Here is a 12,901-nt window from a genome sequence, read left to right on the forward strand (position 1 = left end):
TAGGGGCCAATCAACGGCTTGCTGATTGGAGCTTATCACTACTTCAATGTGTACCTGGTACTGTAAACATGACCAAAAGCTCCTGGCTAGGGAGGTCATAAGCCTTGTGAGGTAGAATTTACTACTTATTATTGTGATAAATGGACAACCAAACAAATGTATTATTATCCATGCACTAGTACAGGTTTCAGCCTTGGTCAGAGAAGCTTCTTAATGTGGAGGACAATGAGTAATGCAAACACTCCAAACAGAGCTTTTGATTGTGAGACGATGTAGAAAAAAATGGAGGGGGAAAGGCAGAGGAGTAGAAATGGTGTAAGTACTGTACTCATGTATGAAATTTTCCAAAAACATAGTTTTTAAAAATACTGACCAAAGTGCTGAAAATAAGTAATGCTAGAGTCCTCAGTCCTGAATGGGACAACAATAACACCTGCTCCAAAGCCCGGGGAACATGACGGAAGGATGGAAAGGAGGAATGTAAAAGCCAGAGGAAGGGGGGCAGTTCTGTGAAACACTACCTTCAGTATTCAAGACGGCCATTGCTAGTATGGCCTTATAGCAGTGGAGGATGCCTGCATAAACAAAGGCACGAAGGTAGGAAGAGAATCAGCAGGTGTGGGAAGGAGGAGAGGGGACAGTGGGTGATACCTATGATCATGAGTAATTCATACACGTATAAAACAAAAATACTCAATAAATGAAATGAAAAATATAAATAGAATGCACATGTTATACAAACACATGTATTAGGAAAAGAATTTATTAAACATGAAGAATAGAATTTGTGAGCAATACATGTTCCTCTTTGAGTGTAAATTAAAAAACAACTCATGCTCTATCTTTCCTTAAAGAGTTCGCTATTTTTATAATAATTAAATAAGGCAGGCATTTTAGTCTACATTTTAGTGCTTTCCTTAACATTATATAAAAAATCCCCAATGTGTGCAAAGGACAGAGCCAAATATTAAGACGAATTATAACAGAAAGAATCTGGTAATAGAAAACACCTTGAATTTTTCAGAAAATAGTCATCATTTTTTGAGCTTTTTCAGGGCACATACAACTTCTTTGTTTCTTAGGCTGTATATAAAGGGGTTTAGCAGAGGAATGATAACAGTGTAGAACAATGAATACATTTTACTCTGATAATTGTCTGTGTCAGACCCAGAGAGCACATATATGACAAAGAGAGTGCCATAGAACAAAGAGACAGACACCAGATGGGCACTGCAGGTGGAGAAGGCTCTGCTTCTGCCCTTCTTAGATTTTGTTTTCAGGATGGCAAAAAGCACGCAAATATAAGAAACGATAATGCTCATAAAGGTACTCGCTTGTATAAATATAGCAAAGGTGAAAATGACCAAAGAATTAATAAATGGATCAGTGCAAGAAATTGCATAAAGAGGCAAGACATCACAGTAGAAATGATCTATTATATTGGAACTACAAAATGTTAGCCTAAATAGCAATCCTACATGAAGCAAGGCATGTAGAAGACCAATTAGATATGACACACTTATGAACTGAACACAGATTCTGTTGGACATCACCACTAGATAGAGCAGAGGGTTACAAATGGCTACATATCGGTCATAGGCCATCGCCACCAGGAGGAAACACTCTGCAGAGGCACTTGAGCAAAAGAAATAAAATTGGGAGAAACACTCACCCAGGGATATCATGTCTTTCTTGTCTAAAAATTTTATGAGCATCTTTGGAGTCACTGAGGATGAAGAACAGGCATCAGCAAAGGCTAAATTTCCAAGGAAAAGGTACATGGGAGTGTGAAGATGGGGGTCCTTCCAGATGAGAAAGATTAAACCAAGGTTGCCCACCATGGTGGTGACATAGATGAAGAAAAACACCAGGAAGAGGGGGGCTTGCAGCTCTGCACGATCTGTTATTCCTGTGAGGACAAACTCAGTCACTTGGGTCTGGTTTCCTTCCATCATAACCACTCAAGCTGCTCGCTGCAAGGAAGGTGAAGATTTTTTTTTTTAATAATGAAACTAAGACTCAGTAAGAATAGGATCAGATTGAGGCTATTGTCCTAAGCTTCAGGGACTCCACAATGAATAGATAAGAAGTCATGTTTCTGCCTTTTAAATATGCCAGCAACAAAATATTTTCTGAACAGTTTTAAAGTATAAACTTTCACCATCCAATTATCTAAAAGATAAATGATGAGACCAGGGACACTAATTTGCCTGGTCTCATGCATATTTGAATTTCTTATAAATCATGTGTGTGTGTGTGTGTGTGTGTGTGTGTGTGTGCGCGTGCGCACACACATTTGTCTGTGTGTATGTCTGTCTGAGAAATTGTACGCAGGATTTAGAATGGAAAAATACATAATACAATTTATACTAAAATGTCTTTTTGATTGTTTATTTGCTTTTGTTTTTACAGACAGGGTATGTCTGTGTAGCCCAGGCTGTCCTGGTGATGATATGCAGACTAGGCTGGCCTCTAACACAAACCCACATGCTACTGTCTCCTGAGTACTGGTAAAGGCACATGCCACTATGCTAGATTTATACCAAAATGTCTTAAAGAGACTGTAGCTCAATTGGAAAAGTCTTTTACAATTTCCCAAGAAAATTTTTTATTTTATTACTAATAAATAATTATTACACAAAGTGATAGCTTATATAATGCCATTTTCTTTGTATTGTATTCTGTACTTTGAATATATACCCAAGAAATTCTCCCATTTTACTCCCTCTTTTCTAATCTTCTTTCTTCTTCCCAGTAATATCTTTTATACTCTTATTTTATATGTGCACATATATCGTTCAAAAATTCTATATGGCAAATATACTTAACATCTGTTTGGTATTGCTTATGCCCATGATTCTTTCATCTTAACATATTAATGATCAAATAATAAGATAGAAATTTAAAATTTTATTTCTGCTTTTCATCTGCTTGTTATACCATTCTGGCTTTCCAATAGACCTTTGTATTTCTTCTCAACAAAATTATGGGGGAAAAAATAGTAAGTTCTTATCAATTTCTTGAGTGAGATTTTCAAAACGAAGGCAGGATATAACATTACAAATGAAACAACAGTAGAAAGAAAGTCTAATGTTTTCAATAGCTGGATTCAATTTAAGTGCTGAATTTTGCAATGCTTACAAAGAAAACAGTGAGATAGTAAGAAATAAATTGGATAGGAAAATGGCTTAGTGGTTACGACCATATGTAGATCCAGTCAGTCTCCTTGGGCCTCTGAGGGCAGGAGGCACATATGAGTTACACAGACATCCCATAGGCAAAACACCCAAAGACATAAAAAACAATAAATTAAAATCATTTAAGAAGAAAGCTGTTCCTTCCTTAAGTTGTTTCTCATGGATCATTTGAACACACACAGAGACTAGAGAAGTCACTAAGGTTGTGGGTCATGCTGCACACCTAGTGGAGAGCCTATGCTCATACTACTGCAGGAAGGTACTTCCAGGGGTTGGAATGTGTGACTCTAAGCAGATGATGCTTGTGAAAACCCAAACCTCTGATGTCTCCTCTAGTGAGTTATGATGCCCACATTTACAGTTCATTACAAAGTAGGAAAAAAAAGTAAAATAAAATCATGTGACCAAAATTCAGAAACAAATTAATTGATAATGACTATATACATAACAGACAAAGAAGGGAAAAAAACAAAGATCAACATGTATGCATGAGTCCATGAGTGCAATTAGCCAGGGAATGAAGATAGAACCAGTAGAAACCAAGGAAGAGAGAATTGAAAATACAACCACCACATTGCATTTCTGTAATGCCAAAGTATGCAGAATCCAGGACATAATGTGGTTTGTGTATACACAACTCTGCACTGGTAAACTAACACAGGTACAGATTAACTGTAAACAGCAGGAATTAATGTCTAAATACACAGTCGTGTGTTCTTATAAGACCAGACTAATAGGACATTTTTTAACAACACAATTTCATTATGAATTAACTAAAGACCTCATGCTCAAATCTGTGATCTTCTGAATATTCATTACAATCCAAAATAAAAATGAAAAACTATTGGAATATAGAGTTAAAAACAAAATATGCAGGTTGGGAAAAATCTTAAAGAAGCAAAAATATGGAGAACGTGAATGGAAAGTGATCTAGTGACTTGGTTTCTTTTAAATAGAGAAACTATCCAGGGAAATCTTTCCTGTGCATCCTTTCTGGGAATAGAAAAATGAATTATGTTTACAATTTTAGTAGGTTAATACAGATATTAAATGGAAGATGATATGCTTGAAGTAAATTCAAACATCTGATGTCCAAAAACTGTAAGATTATAAATTTTATCTGGCAAAAATTTACTAATGTAACTGGTGTTCCCAGTGTGGTGGACTCTTCCTTTCTTCATTTTTCCAAAAATTCTGTGTGAACCGAGAACCAATCCAGGAAGCAGGCAGATACTGCCTAGATGTTACACAGCTCTGAGTGATTTAACATGGATTCCAGTGTATTTTTTTTAATGACAGTCATTTTAGAATGCACTGAAAATTTGATAGATTGTTTTACTACATTATCTTAATGTATTAGAGCCCAATTTTCAGAACCCGTGAATCTCAGTTCCACCTTTAACTTACTATTATTTACATACAAGTTTATGAAGTTTAATTTAAGTTTTCACCATAATGTATTAGGTTCTCTACAATGCAGTATCCCTCAGTAGTTGATAAAGCTAACTCCACAGTGTTATTAATAAGAAGCATATTATAGAGGTTACCTGCAAAGACTTCACAAAACCTCATGGTGCAGATCAAATCTTTGTCTACAAACAGGTAACTGTTGAGTCCACAGGAATTTAGCTTTATGTTCTAATTATTAGACAAACCCCCTAAAATGACATTTTCACATATATTGTCAAACATATTCGGGAAACCCTTCATGTTGGATAAGGAATCATTTCACTTGTTTAAAAGAAAATATCGTAAAAATATTATTTTTCATTCATGGATGTAAGAAAAAATTCTCATGAAGAATACTTTACGTGAAGGAACAAGGGTATCAACAATCGTTCTCTCCTCGTCAGTTTTCCTTAAGAAACACAGTTTGGAAGGAATGTTATTTACTTCTTCCCATGTTCAATCCTGTTTGTGAGATGAGCATTGGAGCTCCCTAAATGCTAGCAAAAACTCCCTGTAGGATAAATCCAACCTGCTGGGCATTGTTCACTAATCAACAGATCAAAACTAATAACACCACTGTGACTGTCCTTTCATGCTCTATTACTTTCAAAAACAAAAGCAATAGGTCAATTATAAGTCATATTAAATGCTTACTTCATCAACATTCTTTAAATGACATAACAGATTTGCTATGCAATTTCATTTCTAAGCAATAAACATGCTGTCCTGCATTGCAAAAATATTCCTATGAATGCATACATTGTGTACAAATATGTATATTATTTATTTTTCTAACAATCACCAAAAGTTCCCATAGAACTTACTACTTTTAGCCACTCTTATGAGAATTCGCACTCTACAATGAGACAGTAATCTTTTTCATAAACTTCTTACACTGAATGACATCTTTGGCAATGCATAATCATTTCTCATGTATGAAATCAGCAAAATTAATGTGGTTCACTCTAAATAGATTTCTAAAAACTTTTTAAGGCAATAAAATGATGTAAAAACACTATGAAAAGAAATTGCTTCAATCTCACTGATCACTAGTGAATAGAAATATCGCTTTCATGTATCTATTTCCTGCCTTCTAAACATTCATGTTTACAGTTCCACATATAGTATTGGTGTATGTTGTTAGAAAATTAACCTACTGCACACATATTTCATTCATTTTAAGCATTCATTTTAAATAATTTAAGTACTCAAATAATTATATGACAATGAATTTTTTTTCTTGGCCACATTATGTTCATGAACTATTTATCATTTTTAACTTTCTAGAATTCTAAGATTATTGTCAAAATATGGTTACATTGTTTAGAATTTTGTTTATAAATCTGCAATGAGTTGATTAATAATGTATATTTGGAAACAACATTCTAAACTTCAGACTAGCCAGAAGTAATAGTGTAGAAAAGCTACAACTGAAAAATCCCACAGTTGCTCAAAGATTTGAGCAGAAAACAAAAAAAAAAACAAAAAACAAAACAAAAAAAAAAAAAAAACTAGCTGGTTGGGCAGGGACTCAGGTGTGAGTCCTGACAGCAGCTCAGGCTTGGACTTGGGCCGGTGGTCTCAAAGCAGCTTTGTGTGTGTGTGTGTGTGTGTGTGTGTGTGTGTGTGTGTGTGTGTGTGTGTGTGAATTCGTACTCTAATGTTGGGTGTCTACTGTAGCACAATAAGTAAAAGATCCAGAGACAGACATTGGGGTTCAAACTTCAAGCTGAAGATCAGAAAAGCAAAGCAGCAGGCCACTAGCTCTCACCCCTACCTCAGACTGAAAGGCGATCCTAGCTCTCTGGTGCTGAGATTAAAGACATGAGCTCTGTTACTCTTTTAGACTGAGTCAATCTTATGTAGCCCTGGGTGGCCTTGAACTCAGATCCATCTGCCTTTGTCTCCTGAGTCCTGAGATTAAAGGTGTGTACCACCACTGCCTGATCTCTATAGTTTGAGGCTTACTTTGCTTTCTGAATCTTCAGGCAAGATTTAATAAATCATAAATAGGACATCATCACAGATCCACAGTCAAGCAGTGGGCTAAGCTCCAGGTGCCTAGTCAAAGACAGGATACATGAGTACAGTACTTACACCATTTCTACTCCTCTGCCTTTCCCCCTCCATTTTTTCTGTCACCTACATCATCTCACAATCAAAAGCTCTGTTCCAGTGTTTGCATTACTCATTGTCCTCCACATTAAGAAGTTTCTCCAATCAAGGCTGAAAGCTACACTAGTGCAAAGATAATAATCCATTTGTTTGGAAAGTGGATTGACCACATGTCCATTTATCACAATAATAAGTAGTAAATTATACCCCCCCCCCAAACAGGGCTTGTGACCTCCCTAGCCAGGAGCTTTTGCTCATGCTTACAGTACCAGGTACACATTTCCTTCCTTGGAGTAGTGATAAGCTCCAATCAGCAAGCTGTTGATTGGCCCCTAACAGTCATTGGTATTGAATCAGTGGGCAGGAGTTGACTGACAGGCATCAGGGCTGTTGATGAATGTTCTCCTCCTGTAGCCTCAATAGTACCTTCTGGTACTCTGAGGGCTAGGACTACACTGCAGGGAGAGAGCTTCTCGCTTGGTTCCAGTCCGTAGTCTCCCTATTCTGGGTCAAGCGTGCAGTGCTTTCCATAATAGAGTATTAACATGTAGTTGTGGTAGCTCCTTAAGAGAAGGTGCAACAACTTCTATTGATCTGGATCCTCTGGGGCCTCTGTAGTTAACTCACGGAGAATTATCATGATCATGACAATTATATTTTCCTTAAAATACCCATGAATTCTGTTATCAGAATTGACCAGCAAGTCAGACTACCTGGATCCCATCTTCTTTGATTATAACTATCTATATTATTAATATAGTTAGCTACCTTTCAAAGTAGTAGTTTTCCTTATTTACTCAACTAAAACCTGTTATTTCTTTTTTTTTTTGGCATATAGAGTATTTTTTATTTAATTTTATATAACAAAGTCCAATTAAATGAAAACAAACATTTATACACAATATTTGGGAATTTGGGTGTCGTTCTTTCCAAACTACTTCCTGCTGGTAAGGGGCGCTGTCTTGGGGGATTCGAAGAAGATTCAGATATCCTAGCTGTAGTCTGTAGGGCTTAAAACCTGTTATTTCAAATCCTCTTAATTGTTTCTCTCAGGTTTCCTGAAATGTGATCACATAATCTGTATAAGTAAGAATATTTTTATTTTATAACTGTATATTCAGGCATCACACTGTATTTGATGGTGTCTCAAGTATTCCTCTCTAAATATTCACTATCAGACAATAGGAGGGTTTACACTTCTCTTCGTTTGGCCGTAGTAACCTTGTCTTTTCATGAACACTATTTGCCTTACATTGCAATTTTCTGTAAGTCTTTCCCATAACCCCCTTTTATCTCCATTCTTTTCCTTTTGGATACTTTTTTATTATTATTATTTCATTTTATGTTCCAACCACAGTTCTCTCCTGGACCCTTCCTCCCACCATCATCCCTGTCACTTCCTCTCACATCCCCTCACCTTCCTCCTACCACCCCAAGTCCACTCCTACTTAAGGTTAGGGGTCCCATGAGGAGTCTATATAGTCTGGCACAATTGGCTGGGGCAGGAACAAGCTCCTCTACTATGCCTTAAGATTGAACGTGGCATCGCACCATAGGGAATGGGCTCCAACAAGCTACTTCATTTGCCAGGTTTGTATCATGGTCCTACTGCCAGGGCCCCTCTGGTAGTTCAAGCTTCGTAACTGTCTCCCACATATGAAGGGCCTAGTTCTGTCCCCTGGAGTCTCCACAGTTGTAGTTCATGAGTTTCCACAAGCTTGGTTCAACTGTTTCTGAAGATTTCTCCATCACGATCTTGACCTCTCTTGCTCATATGTTCCCTCCTCCCTCTCTTCGACTGGATTCCAGGAGCTCAGTCTGGTTCTTGGTTGTGGATCTGTGTGTCTGGCTCCATGAATTACTGGTGAGTGTTCTATGATGGTTGTTAGGGTATTTATCAATCTGATTCCAGGAATAGGCCAATTTAGGCATCCTCTCTAAGATTGCTAGGAGTCTTAGCTGGGATCCTCCTTGCGAATTCTTAGGTTTACGCTACCACCAGGTTTCTCCTTAAGCCCACGGTGGCTCTCTCTACTAAGAAATCTTTTCCATTGCTCTTCCACTGCATCCCTCCCCGCCTAGGCCATCTTGATCCCCCCCCCCTGTTCTCATCCCCCCTGCCCTAACCCTTACCACCCCCTGACCCAAGTTTGCCCTGTAGATATCATCTACTTTTTCTTCCCAGGAAGATCCATGTGTCCCTCTTAGGGTTCTCCTTGTTACCTAGTTTCTCTGGAGCTATGGATTTTAGTCTGGTGTCTTTTTATTTAGTGAACTTAAAGCAGAAGGTTCCTATCTAGCTTTTTCATTAACCCATAATTTCTGTTACTCTCCCATAACCTTCACTTTCCCCCTATCCTCACTTCCCCGTCCCCATCTGCACCTTCCCACTCCTGGAGTCTCCTATCTTCATGTTTTTTCCTGTTTTGCTGTCTCCACCAAGGGTTCTCCTCACATCCCCACATCCTGTGACTCCTGTCTTGCTTTCTGGCCTGTAAAGATACCCTCTCAGGCTTAATCACACGAAGAAAACTTTTCAAAACTAAGATCATCAATGAGGAGTAACATGAAGAGTTGGTCTGTGTGCCTGAGTTACATCACTTACTATATTTTTAGCTCCACCCATTTTCCTAGAATGTCCATGATTCATTTTGTTTACAGCTGAATTGAACTGAACTTAATAAACACACACACACACACACGCGCGCGCGCACACACACACGCACATATATATACACATATATATATATATATATATATACATACAGAGAGAGAGGGAGAGAGAGTTATATATGTGTGTAAATAATTATATATATATATGTATTTATATATCTCATATGTTAATTTTCCATCCATAATTTGCTGACTGCCTTGATTGATTACATTCCCAGCTGTTGGGTACAGAGCAGCAATGATCACAAGTGTTCTGGTATCTGTATCAGACAGTGTAGAGTTCCTTGGGTGTATGCACAGGAGATGGTATGACTGGGTCTCATCATATTTCTTTTTTAGCTTTGCTGGTTGCTGCACCAATTTACAGCCTCTCAAAATGATCATGATGATTTCCTTTTATAATCCCACAAATTTAATACATAATGTTCATTGTTTAAAATCCCTGTCATTATCTTCTCCTATTCTCTTCATCTCTCAACAATTTCCCTCTTCTTCCAAAGTAGATGCCCTATGTTCATACCTTTTTGTAAGGGTTAGGGTTCTGAATAAACCATAGGTGATTTGATGGAGAACAATATACGCATGACTACACCACTAGAGAGTATGACTATATTCCCCCCTGCAACCACTAATGATCCATCCCTCCATTTATGATAGATTTTGATGGACCCAGTGTCATGTAAGTTTTGTGTGGGTAGCCATATTGTGTATTCATGCATTGAATAACCATGTCATGTCCAGAAGACTGCTATTTACATCACTCCTTCAATTCTTTAGCTCTTATATTCTTTTGGCCCCTCTTTCTGAAATGTTCCCTAAGCCCAGGGAGATGATTCAGTATTGCATTTAATGCTGAGAGCTTAACAGCCATTTGTTCTCAGAGCATCAACTAGTTATATGTATGTGTGTTAAGAGTTGCCAACTACAAACTGAAGCTGTTTAACCAAGGATAAGAGTAGCACTTAGGTATATGTGTATAAACAGGGCAATTTTCAGGGTAAGTTGATACCATATCAGAGCTGCAAGTATCCTTACATTTTTCTGAACGTTCCCATGGGAGTATACAGCAGGTGATAACTAGTGTTCAGCAGGCTGACCTACCAGATGAGTGATTCTCTGATAGCGAGTCCTACCTGGCAGACCATGGAGTTACTGGCTGTGGAAACCAGTTGCTCCTGTCTGCAATTTCTTTCATGAGTCACTTCATTTCTTCCCCAAGTATAACTTCTTTTTCTCACCACTTAGGTGTTTATCTCATGAAAATATTTCATCTACTGGGCACATGATCTGTGCTATCTATTCCTTTATTGGTCTAATTTTGGTAGATAGGAAATAATCTGGGACATGCTTTGTAACTGGATCTATTTGTCCCACAAGGACTGTAGACACTTAAAAACCTGCTTTGCTCTTTTGCTCAGACTAACTGCACAAAATTAGCTCCCTTTCCCCTTAGAACAAGTTCAAACTATACTAAAGGCTTTTTGTAAACAGATCATAAGTTTAAAACTTTACAGCTATGCACAAAATCAATGTGTCAAATGTCTGACCAGGTTGCCACACAAAGCACCCTAAGAAAAGCATTTGCCAAGTATGCTAGTAATACCTTTGTCTCAAAGTTTGTCAGTAAGCACTGTGTCCCCCAGCATTGTTTGGTCATGGTCTTATTCCTGTACCCTTGGAACTGTGTGTTGCTATGGCTATGGCTCAGCTCCCTATAGCTTTGTAATGATGTGCAGGTTTTAGAAGAGCTGATACAGGAGCAACTAAATGCTAAGCATATAGGGCAATCAACCAGCTCTTGGAATTCTCTATTTGTTATTTTTTTAAAACTCAGGAAAATGGAGAATGGTAACAGATTTAAGAGTTATTAATAAGATAATACAACCAACACGTTCTTTACAGTCTGGAATTCCTTTGCCTTCTCTGTTGCTTAAAGGATGGCCTCTCACAGTTATTGATTTAAAAGATTGTTTCTTTAGTATACCATTACAAGAAAAAGACAGAGAAAAATTTGTCTTCACAGTGCCTACTTATAATAATTATCAGCCTTCTAAGAGATTATCAGTGGAAAATTATCCCACAGGGAATGTTACAGGAAGAAAATCTTGGACACCAACCCAGCAATCAAACCCTCAACCTACAATCTGTCCATCCTGCAAGATGTGCTGGGGCATGGGTGGTGCAGAACTTGTGGGAGTAGCCTGTGGAGTCCTGCATGGATCCCTGAGGTGCCTTGAGCAAGCCTGAAGCTGTTGGCTGGAACATCTTGCCCCAGAGTTGTTACTGGTACTCTTCCTGTTTTGCTAACACACCTCTGCTGGGGAGGAGCTAAGCCTGAAAACTTGCACATTTGACCCTGTTGTTTTCCACTGTGCTGTGAGTCAGAATATAAGCCCACTCCTTCCCCTCAATAAAAGGCATTGGGTATTCCAGCATTCCTGTTGAACGAATGACCTGCTGACTTGTCCCTTATTTCAATCTCTAGGCCTTTGCCTGATTAGTGGAACAGATTGTAGCATGGGTGCTACAGTGGCCAACTAATGTTTAGTGTAATTTGAGGCCCACACCACAAGAGGGGCACTACCTGGATGGCCAGGAACCTGAGACTGGATAGCCCAGAGACCTAGGGTAGAACCAAATGGAAATGTAAAAGAAATCAATGAAATTTTTTTTTCCTAATGATGTTCCTCTATTCTCACAGATCAGAGCCTTGTCCAGTCATCATCAGAGGGGCTTCCTCCAGTGGCAGATGGGAGCAGGTGCAGAGACACACAACAAAACATTCAACAAAACATTATCTGTAGAAATAGCAATCATTGCAAGTCTCTATCAGGCCCTTCCCCTAGGAGACTGGGGAACCCCACAGAAAAGGAAAGATTATGGATTCCCAGATGACACCACTGAATCAACAAAGCAGGGCTCATATGGACTCACAGAGATGGAAACGGCAACCACAGTCTGTCTGCATCAGACCCCCTGCCTATATGGTATGCCTGTTAGCTTGGTGATTTTGTGGGACTCCTAACAGTGGGAGCAGGTGTGTCTCTGACTCTTTGGTCTGCTCTTGGGACTCTTTTCCTCCTATTGGGTTGCCTTGTCCAGCCTCAATATGAAGGCTTTTGCCTTGACTTACTGTATCTTGTTTTGTCATCGTTGGCTGTCGTCTCTTAAAGGCCTGCTCTTTTCTGGAGAGGAAATAAAGAGGGAGTGGAACTTGGGAAAAGGGAAGGTGGGCATAGCTGGGAGGAGTGGAGAGACACCAAACTGTGATCAGGATGTGTCGTATGAGAGAAGAGACTATTATCAATATTTTTTTATGAAAAAGGGGGAAGGGAGCAAGTAATGCTCTTCTGAAAGACATGAGTTTAATTTCCAGCACTGACATCAGGTAGGTCACAAAGGCCTCCGGATCCAATGAAAATGTGCTGACTAGTTTTATGTCAACTTGATACTGAAAGACCCCCAAG

At 38.6% G+C, this 12,901-nt stretch overlaps 1 protein-coding gene across 1 annotated transcript; it reads right to left on the reverse strand.

Annotated features, from left to right (window-relative positions):
• Nucleotides 1-1,034: 1,034 nt before the first annotated feature.
• On the reverse strand, nucleotides 1,035-1,955 carry LOC127227363 (olfactory receptor 5AC1). Its single transcript, XM_051191662.1, has one exon. The coding sequence runs from the start codon at nucleotides 1,953-1,955 to the stop codon at nucleotides 1,035-1,037; it is 921 nt and encodes a 306-aa protein (XP_051047619.1).
• Between the last annotated feature and the right edge of the window lie 10,946 nt (nucleotides 1,956-12,901).

This window comes from Phodopus roborovskii, unplaced genomic scaffold (assembly GCF_943737965.1).
Source record: "Phodopus roborovskii unplaced genomic scaffold, PHOROB, whole genome shotgun sequence".
Lineage (NCBI taxonomy): Eukaryota > Metazoa > Chordata > Mammalia > Rodentia > Cricetidae > Phodopus > Phodopus roborovskii.